The 17,264-nt window shown below is 40.7% G+C and overlaps 1 protein-coding gene across 1 annotated transcript in view; it reads right to left on the reverse strand.

Moving 5' to 3' along the window:
* Atg3 (Autophagy-related protein 3) overlaps positions 1–17,215 on the reverse strand; it is a 35,847-nt gene extending 18,632 nt beyond the window's left edge. Inside the window, exons 1-6 of the mRNA XM_089701020.1 lie at positions 16,985–17,215; positions 16,521–16,709; positions 15,075–15,188; positions 14,291–14,440; positions 10,824–10,976; positions 10,120–10,247 (exon numbers count right to left, since the gene is read on the reverse strand). Coding sequence (XP_089557146.1) covers positions 10,120–10,247; positions 10,824–10,976; positions 14,291–14,440; positions 15,075–15,188; positions 16,521–16,709; positions 16,985–17,056 — 806 coding nt within the window. The 5' untranslated portion in view covers positions 17,057–17,215. The remainder of the gene's footprint in view (positions 1–10,119; positions 10,248–10,823; positions 10,977–14,290; positions 14,441–15,074; positions 15,189–16,520; positions 16,710–16,984) is intronic.
* Between the last annotated feature and the right edge of the window lie 49 nt (positions 17,216–17,264).

Here is a 17,264-nt window from a genome sequence, read left to right on the forward strand (position 1 = left end):
TTTGTCTACGGGCCCAGGGAGCTGTATCACCTGCTTTAACAGGTTAGGGAGCTTTAACAGGTGCTTTAACAGGTCAGGGAGCTTTAACAGGTATTTTGTCAGGTTAGGGAGCTATAACAGATACTGAGACAGGTCAGGAAGCTGTAACAGGTGCTTCGACAGGTCAGGAAGCTGTTACAGGTGCTTTAACAGGTCAGGGAGCTGTAACAGGTATTTTATCAGGTTAGGGAGCTATAACGGATGCTTTAGCTGGTCAGGGAGCTGTATCACCTGCTTTAACAGGCCAGGGAGCTGCAGCAGGTGCTGTGATAGGTCAGGAAGCAGTTACAGGTGCTTTAACAGGTCAGGGAGCTATAACAGGTATTTAATTAGGTTAGGGAGCTATAACAGATGCTTTAACAGGTCAGGGAGCTGTATCACCTGCTTAAACAGGTCAGTGAGCTTTTACAGGTGCTTTAACAGGTCAGGGAGCTTTAACAGGTGCTTCAACAGGTCAGCAAGCTGTAACAGGTATTTTATCAGGTTAGGAAGCTATAACAGATACTGTGACAGGTCAGGAAGCTGTTACAGGTGCTTTAACAGGTCAGGGAGCTTTTACAGGTGCTTTAACAGGTCAGGGAGCTTTAACAGGTGCTTCAACAGGTCAGCAAGCTGTAACAGGTATTTTATCAGGTTAGGAAGCTATAACGGATACTGTGACAGGTCAGGAAGCTGTTACAGGTGCTTTAACAGGTCAGGGAGCTTTTACAGGTGCTTTAACAGGTCAGAGAGCTGTAACAGGTGCTTTAACGGGTCAGGGAGCTTTTACCGGTACTTTAACAGGTCCGGGAGCTTTAACAGGTGCTTAAACAGGCCAGGGAGCTGTAACAGGTGAATTATCAAGTCAGATAGCTACAACAGATGCTTTAACAGGTCAGGGAGCTGTATCACCTGCTTTAACAGGCCAGGGAGCTGCAGCAGGTGCTGTGATAGGTCAGGAAGCTGTTACAGGTGCTTTAACAGGTCAGGGAGCTATAACAGGTATTTAATTAGGTTAGGGAGCTATAACAGATGCTTTAACAGGTCAGGGAGCTGTATCACCTGCTTAAACAGGCCACGGAGCTGTAACAGGTGAATTATCAAGTCAGAGAGCTACAACAGATGCTTAAACAGGTCCAGTAGGTTTTACAGGTGCTTTAACAGGTCAGGGAGCTTTTACAGGTGCTCTAACAGGTCAGGGAGCTATAACAGGTATTTAATTAGGTTAGGGAGCTATAACAGATGCTTGAAACGGTCAGGGAGCTGTATCACCTGCTTTAACAGGTCAGTGAGCTTTTACAGGTGCTTTAACAGGTCAGGGAGCTTTAACAGGTGCTTCAACAGGTCAGCAAGCTGTAACAGGTATTTTATCAGGTTAGGAAGCTATAACAGATACTGTGACAGGTCAGGAAGCTGTTACAGGTGCTTTAACAGGTCAGAGAGCTTTAACAGGTGCTTTAACATGTAAGGGAGCTTTAACAGGTGCTTTTACAGGTCAGGGAGCTTTAACAGGTGCTTCAAAATGTTAGGGAGCTTTTACCGGTGCTTTAACAGGTCAGGGAGCTTTTACCGGTGCTTTAACAGGTCAGGGAGCTTTAACAGGTGCTTTTACAGGTCAGGGAGCTTTAACAGGTGCTTTTACAGGTCAGGGAGCTGTATCACCTGCTTTAACAGGCCAGGGAGCTGCAGCAGGTGCTGTGATAGGTCAGGAAGCTGTTACAGGTGCTTTAACAGGTCAGGGAGCTATAACAGGTATTTAATTAGGTTAGGGAGCTATAACAGATGCTTTAACAGGTCAGGGAGCTGTATCACCTGCTTAAACAGGCCACGGAGCTGTAACAGGTGAATTATCAAGTCAGAGAGCTACAACAGATGCTTAAACAGGTCCAGTAGGTTTTACAGGTGCTTTAACAGGTCAGGGAGCTTTTACAGGTGCTCTAACAGGTCAGGGAGCTACAACAGGTATTTAATTAGGTTAGGGAGCTATAACAGATGCTTGAAACGGTCAGGGAGCTGTATCACCTGCTTTAACAGGTCAGTGAGCTTTTACAGGTGCTTTAACAGGTCAGGGAGCTTTAACAGGTGCTTCAACAGGTCAGCAAGCTGTAACAGGTATTTTATCAGGTTAGGAAGCTATAACAGATACTGTGACAGGTCAGGAAGCTGTAACAGGTGCTTCGACAGGTCAGGAAGCTGTTATAGGTGCTTTAACAGGTCAGGGAGCTGTAACAGGTATTTTGTCAGGTTAGGAAGCTATAACAGATACTGTGACAGGTCAGGAAGCTGTTATAGGTGCTTTAACAGGTCAGGGAGCTGTAACAGGTATTTTGTCAGGTTAGGAAGCTATAACAGATACTGTGACAGGTCAGGAAGCTGTAACAGGTGCTTCGACAGGTCAGGAAGCTGTTATAGGTGCTTTAACAGGTCAGGGAGCTGTAACAGGTATTTTGTCAGGTTAGGGAGCTATAACAGATGCTTTAACAGGTCAGGGAGCTGTATCACCTGCTTTAACAGGTCAGGGAGCTTTAACAGGTGCTTCAACAGGTCAGCAAGCTGTAATAGGTATTTTATCAGGTTAGGAAGCTATAACAGATACTGTGACAGGTCAGGAAGATGTTACAGGTGCTTCGACAGGTCAGGTAGCTGTTACAGGTGCTTAAACAGGTCAGGGAGCTTAAACAGGTATTTTGTCAGGTTAGGGAGCTATAACAGATACTGTGACAGGTCAGGAAGCTGTAACAGGTGCTTCGGCAGGTCAGGAAGCTGTTACAGGTGCTTTAACAGGTCAGAGAGCTGTAACAGGTATTTTGTCAGGTTAGGGAGCTATAACAGATGCTTTAACAGGTCAGGGAGCTGTATCACCTGCTTTAACAGGTCAGGGAGCTGTATCACCTGCTTTAACAGGTCAGGGAGCTTTAACAGGTGCTTCAACAGGTCAGCAAGCTGTAACAGGTATTTTATCAGGTTAGGAAGCTATAACAGATACTGTGACAGGTCAGGAAGCTGTTACAGGTGCTTTAACAGGTCAGGTAGCTGTTACAGGTGCTTTAACAGGTCAGGGAGCTTAAACAGGTATTTTGTCAGGTTAGGGAGCTATAACAGATACTGTGACAGGTCAGGAAGCTGTTACAGGTGCTTTAACAGGTCAGGTAGCTGTTACAGGTGCTTTAACAGGTCAGGTAACTGTTACAGGTGCTTTAACAGGTCAGGGAGCTTTAACAGGTGCTTTAACAGGTCAGGGAGCTTTAACAGGTATTTTGTCAGGTTAGGGAGCTATAACAGATACTGTGACAGGTCAGGAAGCTGAAACAGGTGCTTCGACAGGTCAGGAAGCTGTTACAGGTGCTTTAACAGGTCAGGGAGCTTTAACAGGTGCTTCAACAGGTCAGCAAGCTGAAACAGGTATTTTATCAGGTTAGGAAGCTATAACAGATACTGTGACAGGTCAGGAAGCTGTTACAGGTGCTTTAACAGGTCAGGGAGCTTTAACAGGTGCTTTAACAGGTCAAGGAGCTTTAACAGGTACGGGAGCTTTAACAGGTGCTTAAACAGGACAGGGAGCTGTAACAGGTGAATTATCAAGTCAGAGAGCTACAACAGATGCTTAAACAGGTCCAGTAGGTTTTACAGGTGCTTTAACAGGTCAGGGAGCTTTTACAGGTGCTCTTACAGGTCAGGGAGCTATAACAGGTATTTAATTAGGTTAGGGAGCTATAACAGATGCTTAAACAGGTCAGGGAGCTGTATCACCTGCTTTAACAGGTCAGTGAGCTTTTACAGGTGCTTTAACAGGTCAGGGAGCTTTAACAGGTGCTTCAACAGGTCAGCAAGCTGTAACAGGTATTTTATCAGGTTAGGAAGCTATAACGGATACTGTGACAGGTCAGGAAGCTGTTACAGGTGCTTTAACAGGTCAGGGAGCTTTTACAGGTGCTTTAACAGGTCAGAGAGCTTTAACAGGTGCTTTAACATGTCAGGGAGCTTTAACAGGTGCTTTTACAGGTCAGGGAGCTTTAACAGGTGCTTCAAAATGTTAGGGAGCTTTAACCGGTGCTTTAACAGGTCAGGGAGCTTTTACCGGTGCTTTAACAGGTCAGGGAGCTTTTACCGGTGCTTTTACAGGTCAGGGAGCTGTATCACCTGCTTTAACAGGTCAGTGAGCTTTTACAGGTGCTTTAACAGGTCAGGGAGCTTTTACAGGTGATTTAACAGGTCAAGGAGCTTTCAACGGTGCTTTAACAGGTCAGGGAGCTGTTACAGGTGCTGTGATAGGTCAGGAAGCTGTAACAGGTGCTTAAACAGGTCAGGGAGCTTTTACCGGTGCTTTAACAGGTCAGGGAGCTTTGCCAGGAGTAAAAACAGGTCTGGGAGCTTAAACAGGTGCTTGAACAGGTCAGGGAGCTTTAACAGGTGCTTGAACAGGTCAGGGAGCTTTAACAGGTGCTTCAACAGGTCAGGGATCTTTAACAGGTGCTTTAACAGGTCCGGGAGCTTGAACAGGTGCTTAAACAGGCCAGGGAGCTGTAACAGGTATTTTATCAGGTTAGGAAGCTATAACAGATACTGTGACAGGTCAGGAAGCTGTTACAGCTGCTTTAACAGGTCAGGGAGCTTTTACAGGTGCTTTAACAGGTCAAGGAGCTTTTACCGGTACTTAAACAGGCCAGGGAGCTGTAACAGGTGAATTATCAAGTCAGAGAGCTACAACAGAAGCTTAAACAGGTCCAGTAGGTTTTACAGGTGCTTTAACAGGTCAGGGAGCTTTTACAGGTGCTTTAACAGGTCAGTGAGCTGTAACAGGTATTTTATCAGGTTAGGGAGCTATAACGGATGCTTTAACAGGTCAGGGAGCTGTATCACCTGCTTTAACAGGCCAGGGAGCTGCAGCAGGTGCTGTGATAGGTCAGGAAGCTGTTACAGGTGCTTTAACAGGTCAGGGAGCTATAACAGATGCTTTAACAGGTCAGGGAGCTGTATCACCTGCTTTAACAGGTCAGTGAGCTTTTACAGGTGCTTTAACAGGTCAGGGAGCTTTAACAGGTGCTTCAACAGGTCAGCAAGCTGTAACAGGTATTTTATCAGGTTAGGAAGCTATAACGGATACTGTGACAGGTCAGGAAGCTGTTACAGGTGCTTTAACAGGTCAGGGAGCTTTTACAGGTGCTTTAACAGGTCAGAGAGCTGTAACAGGTGCTTTAACGGGTCAGGGAGCTTTTACCGGTACTTTAACAGGTCCGGGAGCTTTAACAGGTGCTTAAACAGGCCAGGGAGCTGTAACAGGTGAATTATCAAGTCAGATAGCTACAACAGATGCTTAAACAGGTCCAGTAGGTTTTACAGGTGCTTTAACAGGTATTTTATCAGGTTAGGGAGCTATAACGGATGCTTAAACAGGTCAGGGAGCTGTATCACCTGCTTTAACAGGCCAGGGAGCTGCAGCAGGTGCTGTGATAGGTCAGGAAGCTGTTACAGGTGCTTTAACAGGTCAGGGAGCTATAACAGGTATTTAATTAGGTTAGGGAGCTATAACAGATGCTTTAACAGGTCAGGGAGCTGTATCACCTGCTTTAACAGGTCAGTGAGCTTTTACAGGTTCTTTAACAGGTCAGGGAGCTTTAACAGGTGCTTCAACAGGTCAGCAAGCTGTAACAGGTATTTTAACAGGTTAGGAAGCTATAACGGATACTGTGACAGGTCAGGAAGCTGTTACAGGTGCTTTAACAGGTCAGGGAGCTTTTACAGGTGCTTTAACAGGTCAGAGAGCTTTAACAGGTGCTTTAACATGTCAGGGACGCTTTAACAGGTGCTTTTACAGGTCAGGGAGCTTTAACAGGTGCTTCAAAATGTTAGGGAGCTTTTACCGGTGCTTTAACAGGTCAGGGAGCTTTTACCGGTGCTTTAACAGGTCAGGGAGCTTTTACCGGTGCTTTAACAGGTCAGGGAGCTTTAACAGGTGCTTTTACAGGTCAGGGAGCTGTATCACCTGCTTTAACAGGTCAGTGAGCTTTTACAGGTGCTTTAACAGGTCAGGGAGCTTTTACAGGTGATTTAACAGGTCAAGGAGCTTTCAACGGTGCTTTAACAGGTCAGGGAGCTGTTACAGGTGCTATAACAGGTCCGGAAGCTGTAACAGGTGCTTAAACAGGTCAGGGAGCTTTTACCGGTGCTTTAACAGGACAGGGAGCTTTGCCAGGAGTAAAAACAGGTCTGGGAGCCTAAACAGGTGCTTGAACAGGTCAGGGAGCTTTAACAGGTGCTTCAACAGGTCAGGGAGCTTTAACAGGTGCTTCAACAGGTCAGGGATCTTTAACAGGTGCTTTAACAGGTCCGGGAGCTTGAACAGGTGCTTAAACAGGCCAGGGAGCTGTAACAGGTATTTTATCAGGTTAGGAAGCTATAACAGATACTGTGACAGGTCAGGAAGCTGTTACAGCTGCTTTAACAGGTCAGGGAGCTTTTACAGGTGCTTTAACAGGTCAAGGAGCTTTTACCGGTACTTAAACAGGCCAGGGAGCTGTAACAGGTGAATTATCAAGTCAGAGAGCTACAACAGAAGCTTAAACAGGTCCAGTAGGTTTTACAGGTGCTTTAACAGGTCAGGGAGCTTTAACAGGTGCTTTAACAGGTCAGGGAGCTTTTACAGGTGATTTAACAGGTCAAGGAGCTTTCAACGGTGCTTTAACAGGTCAGGGAGCTGTTACAGGTGCTATAACAGGTCCGGAAGCTGTAACAGGTGCTTAAACAGGTCAGGGAGCTTTTACCGGTGCTTTAACAGGTCAGGGAGCTTTGCCAGGAGTAAAAACAGGTCTGGGAGCCTAAACAGGTGCTTGAACAGGTCAGGGAGCTTTAACAGGTGCTTCAACAGGTCAGGGAGCTTTAACAGGTGCTTCAACAGGTCAGGGATCTTTAACAGGTGCTTTAACAGGTCCGGGAGCTTGAACAGGTGCTTAAACAGGCCAGGGAGCTGTAACAGGTATTTTATCAGGTTAGGAAGCTATAACAGATACTGTGACAGGTCAGGAAGCTGTTACAGCTGCTTTAACAGGTCAGGGAGCTTTTACAGGTGCTTTAACAGGTCAAGGAGCTTTTACCGGTACTTAAACAGGCCAGGGAGCTGTAACAGGTGAATTATCAAGTCAGAGAGCTACAACAGAAGCTTAAACAGGTCCAGTAGGTTTTACAGGTGCTTTAACAGGTCAGGGAGCTTTTACAGGTGCTTTAACAGGTCAGTGAGCTGTAACAGGTATTTTATCAGGTTAGGGAGCTATAACGGATGCTTTAACAGGTCAGGGAGCTGTATCACCTGCTTTAACAGGCCAGGGAGCTGCAGCAGGTGCTGTGATAGGTCAGGAAGCTGTTACAGGTGCTTTAACAGGTCAGGGAGCTATAACAGATGCTTTAACAGGTCAGGGAGCTGTATCACCTGCTTTAACAGGTCAGTGAGCTTTTACAGGTGCTTTAACAGGTCAGGGAGCTTTAACAGGTGCTTCAACAGGTCAGCAAGCTGTAACAGGTATTTTATCAGGTTAGGAAGCTATAACGGATACTGTGACAGGTCAGGAAGCTGTTACAGGTGCTTTAACAGGTCAGGGAGCTTTTACAGGTGCTTTAACAGGTCAGAGAGCTTTAACAGGTGCTTTAACATGTCAGGGAGCTTTAACAGGTGCTTTTACAGGTCAGGGAGCTTTAACAGGTGCTTCAAAATGTTAGGGAGCTTTAACCGGTGCTTTAACAGGTCAGGGAGCTTTTACAGGTGCTTTAACAGGTCAGGGAGCTTTAACAGGTGCTTCAACAGGTCAGCAAGCTGTAACAGGTATTTTATCAGGTTAGGAAGCTATAACAGATACTGTGACAGGTCAGGAAGCTGTAACAGGTGCTTCGACAGGTCAGGAAGCTGTTATAGGTGCTTTAACAGGTCAGGGAGCTGAAACAGGTATTTTGTCAGGTTAGGGAGCTATAACAGATGCTTTACCAGGTCAGGGAGCTGTATCACCTGCTTTAACAGGTCAGGGAGCTTTAACAGGTGCTTCAACAGGTCAGCAAGCTGTTACAGGTATTTTATCAGGTTAGGAAGCTATAACAGATACTGTGACAGGTCAGGAAGCTGTTACAGGTGCTTTAACAGGTCAGGTAGCTGTTACAGGTGCTTTAACAGGTCAGGGAGCTTAAACAGGTATTTTGTCAGGTTAGGGAGCTATAACAGATACTGTGACAGGTCAGGAAGCTGTAACAGGTGCTTCGACAGGTCAGGAAGCTGTTACAGGTGCTTTAACAGGTCAGGGAGCTGTAACAGGTATTTTGTCAGGTTAGGGAGCTATAACAGATGCTTTAACAGGTCAGGGAGCTGTATCACCTGCTTTAACAGGTCAGGGAGCTTTAACAGGTGCTTCAACAGGTCAGCAAGCTATAACAGGTATTTTATCAGGTTAGGAAGCTATAACAGATACTGTGACAGGTCAGGAAGCTGTTACAGGTGCTTTAACAGGTCAGGTAGCTGTTACAGGTGCTTTAACAGGTCAGGGAGCTTTAACAGGTATTTTGTCAGGTTAGGGAGCTATAACAGATACTGTGACAGGTCAGGAAGCTGTAACAGGTGCTTCGACAGGTCAGGAAGCTGTTACAGGTGATTTAACAGGTCAGGGAGCTGTAACAGGTATTTTGTCAGGTTAGGGAGCTATAACAGATGCTTTAACAGGTCAGGGAGCTGTATCACCTGCTTTAACAGGTTAGGGAGCTGTAACAGGTGCTTTAACAGGTCAGGGAGCTTTTACAGGTTCTTTAACAGGTCAGGGAGCTTTTACAGGTGCTTTAACAGGTCAGGGAGCTTTCACATGTGCTTTAACAGGTCAGGGAGCTTTAACAGGTGCTTTAACAGGTCAGGGAGCTTTAACAGGTGCTTCAACAGGTCAGCAAGCTGTAACAGGTATTTTATCAGGTTAGGAAGCGATAACAGATACTGTGACAGGTCAGGAAGCTGTTACAGGTGCTTTAACAGGTCAGGGAGCTTTAACAGGTGCTTTAACAGGTCAGGGAGCTTTAACAGGTATTTTGTCAGGTTAGGGAGCTATAACAGATACTGTGACAGGTCAGGAAGCTGTAACAGGTGCTTCGACAGGTCAGGAAGCTGTTACAGGTGCTTTAACAGGTCAGGGAGCTGTAACAGGTATTTTGTCAGGTTAGGGAGCTATAACAGATGCTTTAACAGGTCAGGGAGCTGTATCACCTGCTTTAACAGGTCAGGGAGCTTTAACAGGTGCTTCAACAGGTCAGCAAGCTGTAACAGGTATTTTATCAGGTTAGGAAGCTATAACAGATACTGTGACAGGTCAGGAAGCTGTTACAGGTGCTTTAACAGGTCAGGTAGCTGTTACAGGTGCTTTAACAGGTCAGGGAGCTTTAACAGGTATTTTGTCAGGTTAGGGAGCTATAACAGATACTGTGACAGGTCAGGAAGCTGTAACAGGTGCTTCGACAGGTCAGGAAGCTGTTACAGGTGATTTAACAGGTCAGGGAGCTGTAACAGGTATTTTGTCAGGTTAGGGAGCTATAACAGATGCTTTAACAGGTCAGGGAGCTGTATCACCTGCTTTAACAGGTTAGGGAGCTGTAACAGGTGCTTTAAGTCAACCTAACCCGTTACATTTTATCAAATCATCCCGTTACATCTTATCAACCTTTCCGTTACATTCTGTAACCCTATCCCGTTACATTCTGTCAAAATAGCCATGTCCATTTTATCAACCTATCTTGTTACATTTTTTACAATCTCACCTGAACCACACTTACATTAAACTAACTATCCACTCTAGCTAAAATCCGATGAAAAAAAAAACACGGAAAACAATAAAAAAGTCATCATCAACTCCACCAACACGACTCTACAAAGGCCATAGCATGCCCATGGAAAGAAAAAAAAAGTCGGGTTGCACTCCGGGAGTGCCGGCAGAAGTGAAAACTTGATTATTAACGTTGAGCATGTTTGATATTTTGGAATGGTATCCGTCTTACGCTTTTTCGATCAGGCCACGTGTCCTGACGCGAGTTTAAGATTTTATACCCAACGCCGCTAAAGAAGTTTCACTTCAATAACGACATTATCACCTGCACGGGTGCACGGAGGCCATGGAGGGCCCGGAGAGGTGCGGGTGGTGCTCCATGGTGACCGTCTTCTTGGCGTGGTCCTGCGACACGTCCTCGTACATCTGCGACACGCTCAGCAGCTTGCGCTCCTGAGAAATGACAACATATGTAATTAAATGATGTATAATGTAGTTCCTCGGATTGAATACTTTATCATTAATATACACAATGCTGTACTAAAACTCTTCCAACTTTTAATCGAAAAATTATTAATAATAAAATCATCTTAATTCAAATGCAGATAACAAAATTAATAATACAGAAAATACCTTAGGGGATATACCTCTGTGAGACTGGAGTCAGTGTTCAATTTCATCATCATCATGATATTTTTTAAACTAGGTTTAATTAATGTCACAGTTGGCCACTGTTCAGATGTATAGCTTGATCGATGGCGACTCACTTTAAAATTTGCAGAGGTATGGATTATGCATTGCCTATTTTTAAACGTTTTAAGATATAATGGATGAAGGATTTTATCAAAGAACTTGCCTCTTCAGCCTTCTGTTCAATAATATTGAAAATTAATTAATTCATCGTCACAATATAATATTATCTTATTTATGGCAGTGTGAAGTTGTGTGTGTGTTTAAAAATGCGGGTACTTATATGAATATTCCCAAAAAACAAGTCTAAAATGTGATTAAAAATGTAATATTGCCCACCTCATCATACCCAATCAGCCAGAGCCGTGGAGTCTGGTAGTACTTGTCGTACGTGATGTGCAGGTCGTACGTGCGCGTGCGCACGATCTCGTCACCGCCACGTGCGCGGGACGTAGTGGCTGGCTTGGTGGCGCGAGTGCTTAGCGCTACTGACTGATGACACAATAACATAAATACAGGGGCTCATTTCTATAGTTCATTTGACACTTTTGAGTGTAAAAAACAAAAAAAACACACCCATTTCATGCTATATTTCGGTGTGCGTTACCCAGGCAAAATGTTTTGCTTTAGAGAGATGAGACTTAAACAAATAATTAGTGTATCATGAGGAGCAATTTGTTTACTAATAGCAAAATTTGTTTGAATTGTAGTTTTTAAGTTATTTAAGAAAAACAAATTTTGCTGGAGTAACGTTTGAAACGTTACCCAGGCAAAATCGTCTTTCAAAAATTAGTTTCAGCACGGAACCAAATACATGAATAGATAGCTTTTGTTGCGTAGTAAATGTTTATAAATAGCAAAATTTGTGTGTGGTATAGTTCTTTAGTTATTTAAGATTTTGCTGCGGTAACGTTTTTGGATTTCCCAGATCTCGAAAACGGCTCAACGCAGAAGTTTGAAAAAAATACTAATAAAAGACCTCAATTTGTTTAAATTTGTTTAATCATTAATTTTTGATTTGGTTGACGTAAACCAATGTAATTAAATGGTTTCAAAAATCAGAAGAAACGGGTTTGCAAGTAAACCAATACACTTATAACCAAATAAACAGCTGTAAAAAATACCCGTGGTTCGACGCTTGTTTACATCAGAAATATTAGATTTCATACTTTACACATTAAGAAGATAAAAACAAATTTGATTTATTTTAGACTGGTCGTACTTTAGCGATCAAATACGCAGTTCCCATAACATTAAGAAACATGGCATACTTTAAACAAATTAAAATGATTCCTGAAAATTCCTTCCTGTTAATTGCAGCTTTGAATTACGGCTCTAATGAAAGTTATCTCAAAAACAAGATTATGTCAGCAATTCTCTAATGAGCCGACCAAATTGAAAAGGTCACATAAAAGCGACCGCACCATACATAAGCGCAACCATCTGAAATGAACAGGATAATATAGATGTTTTGTTAGTACAGTTGAATACAAAAGTTTTCTGGTCAGGTTAGTTAAAATAATAAAATGGTTAAGATTCATTATTTTTATTTAAAAAATCAGTCTCATACAAATTATATGTATTGCTTTGCCTTAGCATCAACATTTTTGAGTTTTGTTACGTGTTACTTAGAGTGAATATTTTAACATTACATGTGACTGCCACAGGTGGATAACCCGTGAACCAATCATTGTCAAAGCGTCGTAACCTTCTTTTAACTTAATGTTGAAATATCCACTCTAAGTAACACGACATAAAGCTCATATTTCAATACCACAGTGTGACTTGAGTTGGAATTGAGTCGGCGTTGTGTGTGTAATGTGCAAAGCACATTTAATGTTTTTTTTTACAAAATATGTATTATCGGCTTAAATATGTATTAAGAGTAAGTAAGACAAGGCATATAGCTGTTGCGTTGCATTGCACACAGCGATGCGCGCTGCTCTGACTAGCATCAAGAACGTTAAAACGTTTTTAGCGTGGCTTTGCGTTGTGGTATCAAAATAAAACATTTGGTTTAACAGAAACAACAAATTAAGTACTAAAAATATAGCTACATGTATATATGTTTGTATTGTTTTAAATCACACTATAAATTATACACTATGATATTACACTTTTATTAACTAGTAAAAATTGTGTAATATGGTACTGCACTTAAAAAATATTAAAAAATCGGCTTCACGAATAACGTTTTTCTGCTTAACTGTACAAAACATCGGTTACCAAGCTGCTAATTTGCGAAGATTACCCGTACGTACGGTGCAGTCGCTTTTACGTGACCTTTTCAATTTGGTCGGCTTATTAGAGAATTGCTGACATATTCTTGTTTTTGAGATAACTTTCATTAGAGCCGTAATTCAAGGCTGAAATTAACAGGAAAGAATTTTCATGAATCATTTTAATTTGTTTAAAGTATGCCATGTTTCTTAATGTTATGGGAACTGCGTATTCGATCGCTAAAGTACGACCAGTCTAAAATAAATCAAATTTGTTTTTATCTTCTTAACGTGTAAAGTATGAAATCTAAAATGTCTGCTGTAAACAAGCGTCGAACCACGGGTATTTTTTACAGCTGTTTATTTGGTTATAAGTGTATTGGTTTACATGTAAACCCGCTTCTTCTGATTTTTGAAACCATTTAATTACATTGGTTTACGTCAACCAAATCAAAAACTAATGATTAAACAAATTTAAACAAATTAAGGTCTTTTATTGGTATTTTTTTCAAACTTCTGCGTTGAGCCGTTTTCGAGATCTGGGAAATCCCAAAACGTTACCGCAGCAAAATCTTAAATAACTAAAGAACTATACCACACACAAATTTTGCTATTTATAAACATTTACTACTCAACAAAAGCTATCTATTCATGTATTTGGTTCCGTGCTGAAACTAATTTTTGAAAGACGATTTTGCCTGGGTAACGTTTCAAACGTTACTCCAGCAAAATTTGTTTTTCTTAAATAACTTAAAAACTACAATTCAAACAAATTTTGCTATTAGTAAACAAATTGCTCCTCATGATACACTAATTATTTGTTTAAGTCTCATCTCTCTAAAGCAAAACATTTTGCCTGGGTAACGCACACTATATTTCGTCATAGATATCACATAACAAATAGGCTAAGGATAAGTTGTGAATCTAGTGCAATTTAGTTGAAATATTTTGGCACATACACTTTCACGTTTTTTGTTTAGTCTTTAGCCTATTGATGTTTTACTGATCGTATTTAGGTTTGAAATATTGCACATGTTATATTGTAACAGTAGTATAAACTGACATATTTATTAGGTAAAAGCATTTAATGGTAAATTCAATCAACACAAGCACCACCAAAATTTTCCAGGTGTAGTGATATAATGCAAAATAATTGATTAAAAAATTCCAAAAAAGTATAATATCATACATTTTCGATTCTTAAAGAACTGTGAAAATGATTATATCATATTTTATTTCAACTATATTTAAAACTAGCTTCCGCCCGCGAAGAAAAATGAAGATTTATTTTTTCTACGTATTTTCCAGGATAAAAAGTATCCCAATTTATGTCCAGGGTAATAAGGTATAATCATACCAAGTTTCATCGAAATCAAACCGTTTTTTCACGTGATGCCTGAACATATAGACAGACAAAAATTTTTTAATCACATATTTGGTATACATCCAGTAACACCCCCTGCTATTAATTTTTTCAATATTTTCAATGTACAGAATTGACCCTTCTACAGATTTATTATATCTATAGAATAGATGTAGATTTATGCATTATATTTTATTTAATATCACATCATATGTGCAACATACCGGATCAACTTCATCCAGCAGTCCAGATTCCTGGAAGTGTTCCATATCCTCAGCCTCCCCTTCATCCCCATCATCATCATCCTCGCCATCCCCATCCCCATCTCCATCGCTGTCACCTGTCTCCGCCGCGTCTAATGTCATCTCGCACACCTGAGTTTGTAAACAAACTTATATGAGAACTAGAAGTCCGCCCCAGCTTCGCCCGTGGTACATATTTCGCAATAAATGGCAGCCATGTCCATCATGTTTCTCGGGTATCAAAATATCTCCATACCAAATTTCATGCAAATTGGTTCAGTAGTTTAGGCGTGATTGAGTAACAGACAGACCGACAGAGTTACTTTCGCATTTATAATATTAGTATGGATTTTTTAAAGTAAGGATAAAACAAAACAGAAGTAAAGAATTTCCAGACCAAAAGATTAATTATGTACTGCTGAAAATATTTTTAGTTAGTGTAAGTTTATCTTATGAACTTGAAGGTTAGGTGTGAATTGAACAAGGAATTTATTTACAAGGAATTTATTATTATATTTGTGTTAGTAAGCCCATTAATTATTATCCAACCAATAGGTATGTGTTTTGAGCATTTTCATTAAAGTCACATTTAATATTTATTTAACAGCAATAAACATTGATGTTCATTGATATATTCATTGCTTTAATAAACATTCACATTTGATTATCTGAACTAATAACTGACAACAAATTAGTACGGAGCAGAAGATTCCTATTGCATTTAGCCATTTACGATTTCCTTAAGATTAGCATGGAAAATTTTTACTTTTTCTTCAACAGTTGGTGATCCTGCAGAGTCATAGTGGTGTGTGTCAACCCAGCCGCCCTCCCCATCATTTTCATCCTCGATAATTTTCTCATGATCCTCGCAGTATTCTATCTGTAAAGAAATAATTATTTTGTTTTAACCATTTATTAATTTACTATTAAAATTGTACAAATTGTAACAAGAAAGCTGAGGTAATTTCTATCATTCAAGCAAGGCTGTTTCACACCAATTCAATGTTTATAATCTTAATTATAGAAACAAAGTAACAGATATATATATAATAAAAAGAGCTGAAGTCAATTTTCATGTTACAATCACTACATAGTATAAAACAAAGTCGCTTTCCCTGTCCCTATGTCCCTATGTCCCTTTGTACGCTTAAATCTTTGAAACTACGCAACGGATTTTGATGCGGTTTTTTTTAATAGATAGAGTGTTTCAAGAGGAAGGTTTATATGTATAATAACATCCATTAAATAGTGGAGAAGTACTGTTATTTTTGAGGTTTCTAATGTGAAGTCGTAAAAAATTACATTTTTTCCGCTTACATTGCAAACGCAGGCTGAACCCTACGAGTTTTATCAAAATAATGTACTAAGTATTATACACATTGAAAAGGTCTATAGAAAAGTCCGCGATGGTATATGTCTATCTCTTATGGATAACCCACAATAACTTTTTTTTGTCATTTACTTTTTACGACAAATAATGGCTAATTTTCGATGCGATTTTAACCAATACAGCATTAATCCTTAACCAATTAAATACCTTCAATACATTGTTCATTTAATATAGATCTATATGGGCCTTTACACCGTATGATTTAAGTGAATATTTTCGAAGATATTACAGATTTAAAAATTGCGGGACGTAGCATTTGCGGCGGTACCGGCCGCCGGCCGCCCGGCTATATACCTATTTTATACCCGTGTGCGAAGACGGAGCGGGCCGCTATGTTTTTTTAAACAACGTTCACAGTTTTCCTGTAGTTTATTTAGTATCAGCATTGCACCCGTGCGAAGCCGGGGCGGGTCGCTAGTACATACAATAATTTATTATACTACTTCAATTTACTTATAGAATTTACTAGACAGAAGTTACATTGTGATTATTAACCGACTTCAAAAAAAAGGAGGAGGTTATCAATTCGGCCGGTATGTTTTTTTTTTTTTATGTATGTACACCGATTACTCCGTGGTTTCTGAACCGATTTACGTGATTCTTTTTTTGTTCGATGCGGGATGGTGTCGAATTGGTCCCATAAAAATTTTATTCGGATAGGCCCAGTAGTTTTTATTTTATGAGCATTTTTGTCTGTATTTGTATATGTTGCAAGTGCAAGTTTGAAGTCGGTTGTTTTTAACGCAGTTATTGACTTGTGATAGGTAAAATATTAACAATGGAATACAGCTTAATGTAAAAAAAATATCTGTCACAAGGTACCTGCTTACACCTCCGGTAGCATGGCACATTCCTCGTAATTAGAAATTGTTTATCAGCTGGTAGATATGGCTTGATTTTCGACTCCTCTCCCTTCGCCCACTGCCAGGTGGGACAGTGGTGCACCAGGTGGTCACCAGCAGCTACAAACTCTTCCGGAGTTAACACACCAGTTTCTTGGAATTTGGATTCCTGCATTCGAAAATTAAGTAATATTTATTTTAGTTAAGTTTATTGCAGAAACATATGAATACATACACAAGTATCTATACTGAATACAAAGAGCTACAAGACGTGTAGGAATAAAATTTACTAATAAGAAACCAATATGATAATTATTACTCTGCTGTTATCGACAGAACATACAAGTTTATTTATTACCAAATCGTATTCACATCCGGTGCTCTTGACATTTATTCATTACTTTGTTAGCAACGATAACAATATGCGAGATAAAATGAACCCACCTTCAAAACTGGTGTCAAGTAACCGGCGACCCCAAGAGCTGTGCCCTTTACTGTATTTATAACACTCTGCATTCTTGATTCTTATTTATGCCAAGAATGCAGATTCTTCATAAAAAAAACCCTATATGTTTTGATTTTTTCCAAACGCCGGACAAAGCTAATACGCTGTAATAAATCTACAGCAAAACGACAATTCTTCAATTCTTTTAACTTTTGACTGTGCTTTTGAGTTTTGACGTAAATGATAAACAGTTCGTCTATGGTTCGCCTGTTCATTTCT

The sequence above is a fragment of the Colias philodice genome, chromosome 2, assembly GCF_061535455.1.
Source record: "Colias philodice isolate Cphi_HAF_F1 chromosome 2, ilColPhil1 Martin Lab GWU primary, whole genome shotgun sequence".
Classification (NCBI taxonomy): domain Eukaryota; kingdom Metazoa; phylum Arthropoda; class Insecta; order Lepidoptera; family Pieridae; genus Colias; species Colias philodice.